Source organism: Sapajus apella, unplaced genomic scaffold (assembly GCF_009761245.1).
Source record: "Sapajus apella isolate SASKATOON/1434 unplaced genomic scaffold, GSC_monkey_1.0 scaffold10187, whole genome shotgun sequence".
Lineage (NCBI taxonomy): Eukaryota > Metazoa > Chordata > Mammalia > Primates > Cebidae > Sapajus > Sapajus apella.
In genome coordinates, this window is record NW_022447108.1 from 1 (window position 1) to 2,189 (window position 2,189).

A 2,189-nucleotide genomic window follows, 5' to 3' on the forward strand; every position below is an offset into this window, starting at 1 on the left:
GAAGCATCTGTTATTCCTGATTTAAAATAGACCTGCCAAAGGGGCCCATAGACCATGCTCTGTACTTTGGATTGTTGTGAGCGTTAAGGGAGACAGAATGACTGTCTTTCCCAGTAGGCTGGATCGTGATAGACCTAAGTCCAGTCTCCAGAATCAGTTGTTGGGGGTTGAAATCTCAGCTTGCCATACAGAGGGCACGGGATCCGTGGCAGGCCAGGTTTCCTCTTGGACCAGGGAATCCTGGCAGACGAACGTAGGGTAATCTGAGGATGCACATCTCATTGTGATCCACAGATTGGACAAACCTCTGGGGAAGTCTCATGACCACACCAGCAAAGAATTAGGTGAGGGCTTGTGGGTGTGTGAATATCCAGTGTGCTTAACCGTGGATTTGTGTGTGTTTGTGTGTGATTCAGGTGCCCTGACGGTCGACACTTAAAAAAGGGGACATCAAACCCCCAGGAGGTGAAGACCATGGCACACTGTGACCCCAAGAGAGGGGCAAACAGACTCATGAGAGCCCAGACCCTCAAGAAGCAGCAGAGGGCCCCAGCTGGGCCAAGGGCTCCCCCACCCGAAGAGGAAAATCCTAGGGTAAGTCTGGCTCTGGATCTCTTGGGCATCAGGAGGCCCTGTGGTCCTCAGGGACTGGGTTAGATTCAAAAGTGCTCTGTCACCGCCACCCAGATTTCTTTTTCTTTTTCTTTTTCTTTCTTTTTTTTTTTTTTAATGAGACGGGCTTTCACCATGTTGGCCAGGCTGGTCTTGAACTCCTGACCTCAGTAGATCCACCCGCCTCGGCCCTCCAAACACCTGGGATTACAGGCATGAGCCACCACACCCAGCCCAAATTTCTTTTTCTATCCAAGGATGGCCTGGTTTGGGTCCTCCTCTGAGGCCCCACAGGTCCCTTGAGAGGCCCTTGAGAGCAGCTTCCCTTCCTGCCTAGAATCCCATGTAGCCAGCTTTGGCTGTGTTGTTGACACTGGGTTCATGCTCATGACCCTTAGAACCTTGAGTGTTTCCCGTTAAGATTTTCTCTGTAACATGGGCTCTGGGAAGGAACACGGTATCTGAGCTCTCCCAGCACTTAAGGGCCCCCATGCCGCCGTCCCCTCCCTAGAATCCCTATTGAGCTCTCAATTCACAATCTGTCTCGTTTTTGATATTTGATTTCTGCCTCAAATGCTCGTGCACTGACAGCACTTCCTTTCCACCCACAGGTCAAGTGCAAAGACTGCGGGGCCTTTGGCCACACGGCCAGAAGTACAAGGTGCCCCATCAAGCGCTGGAGCGGAGCCGTGGTCCCCCAGACCTCTGGCAAAAAGGAAGGGAAGGAAAACCTGAAACCATGGAAGCCCCGGGTTGAAGTGAACCCGGGGCCCTGGAGCAAGGACAAGGGAGAGAATGAAGGGAGACCAAGGTGAGCAGTGGGAGGGGTTTTCACCGCTCTTTGGGTACTGCCACCTAAGAGCTGGGTGTTCTCCTGGGTGCCACACCCAGGAGCACCCTTCACCCTGGGAGACAGATTCAGGGGTGGGAGGGGCAGGGGTGTTTCGTGGAGGTTGCCCAGGACAGGGGGAAAAGCAATGGAATGCAAAGGAACATCCTTAGTTGGGAAACCTGGAGGGCCACCTGGAGGATGGGAAGCTTGGCACATGAGGGAAGGTGCCCAAACAGGAAATGGGACTGGGCCCCAGATAGGGTTCTCCCTGTGCCCTGGGGAAAACTAGGGGTCATCACCTGAACTTTTTCTGTTCTGCAGGCCACAAGGCCAGCAGAGGAAGGCTCTCCTCCAGATAATTTCCGGGAAACCTCAAGCCAAGCAGCTGCCAAATCAAAAAGAATGGATGGAATCCTGTGACTTTCTGAGGGTGAGTGTCGCCCTGGGCCCCTGCTCTTTTTCTCCTATAGGTTACCCTGGGGAATTTCCTTTCAGGCCCACATCTGTGGAAGGGAATTGGAGGCCTTCTCAGCCTCAGGGTCTTCCTTGCCTTCTCAGCCTCAGGGTCTCAACGACCTCTTCCTTGCCTTCTCAGCCTCAGGGTCTCAATGACCCTTTCAGGTCCATTTGATTCCAGGTGAAGGCATCTGAAGATGCCCTATTTCCTGGTGCTTTCTCTCTGTCCGACTATTGCAAGACTGCCAACAACACTTTCCTAGCGGTGTGAGGACATTAGGTCACTCCA

At 53.2% G+C, this 2,189-nt stretch overlaps 1 protein-coding gene across 1 annotated transcript; it reads left to right on the forward strand.

Moving 5' to 3' along the window:
* Positions 1–374: 374 nt before the first annotated feature.
* Positions 375–2,171, forward strand: LOC116548340 (putative protein FAM90A16P/FAM90A17P). The gene is made up of 4 exons (XM_032273848.1): positions 375–594; positions 1,224–1,423; positions 1,766–1,874; positions 2,082–2,171. The coding sequence occupies exons 1-4, from the start codon at positions 475–477 to the stop codon at positions 2,169–2,171; spliced, it is 519 nt and encodes a 172-aa protein (XP_032129739.1). The 5' UTR covers positions 375–474.
* The last annotated feature ends 18 nt before the right edge of the window (positions 2,172–2,189 follow it).

Bases quoted from the DNA above. Each gene is read 5' to 3' on its own strand.
- LOC116548340 (XM_032273848.1), top strand. From the start codon at position 475: ATGGCACACTGTGACCCCAAGAGAGGGGCAAACAGACTCATGAGAGCC. The intron at 595-1,223 runs GTAAGTCTGGCT...TTCCACCCACAG, and splicing joins CCGAAGAGGAAAATCCTAGG to GTCAAGTGCAAAGACTGCGG. The intron at 1,424-1,765 runs GTGAGCAGTGGG...TCTGTTCTGCAG, and splicing joins GAGAATGAAGGGAGACCAAG to GCCACAAGGCCAGCAGAGGA.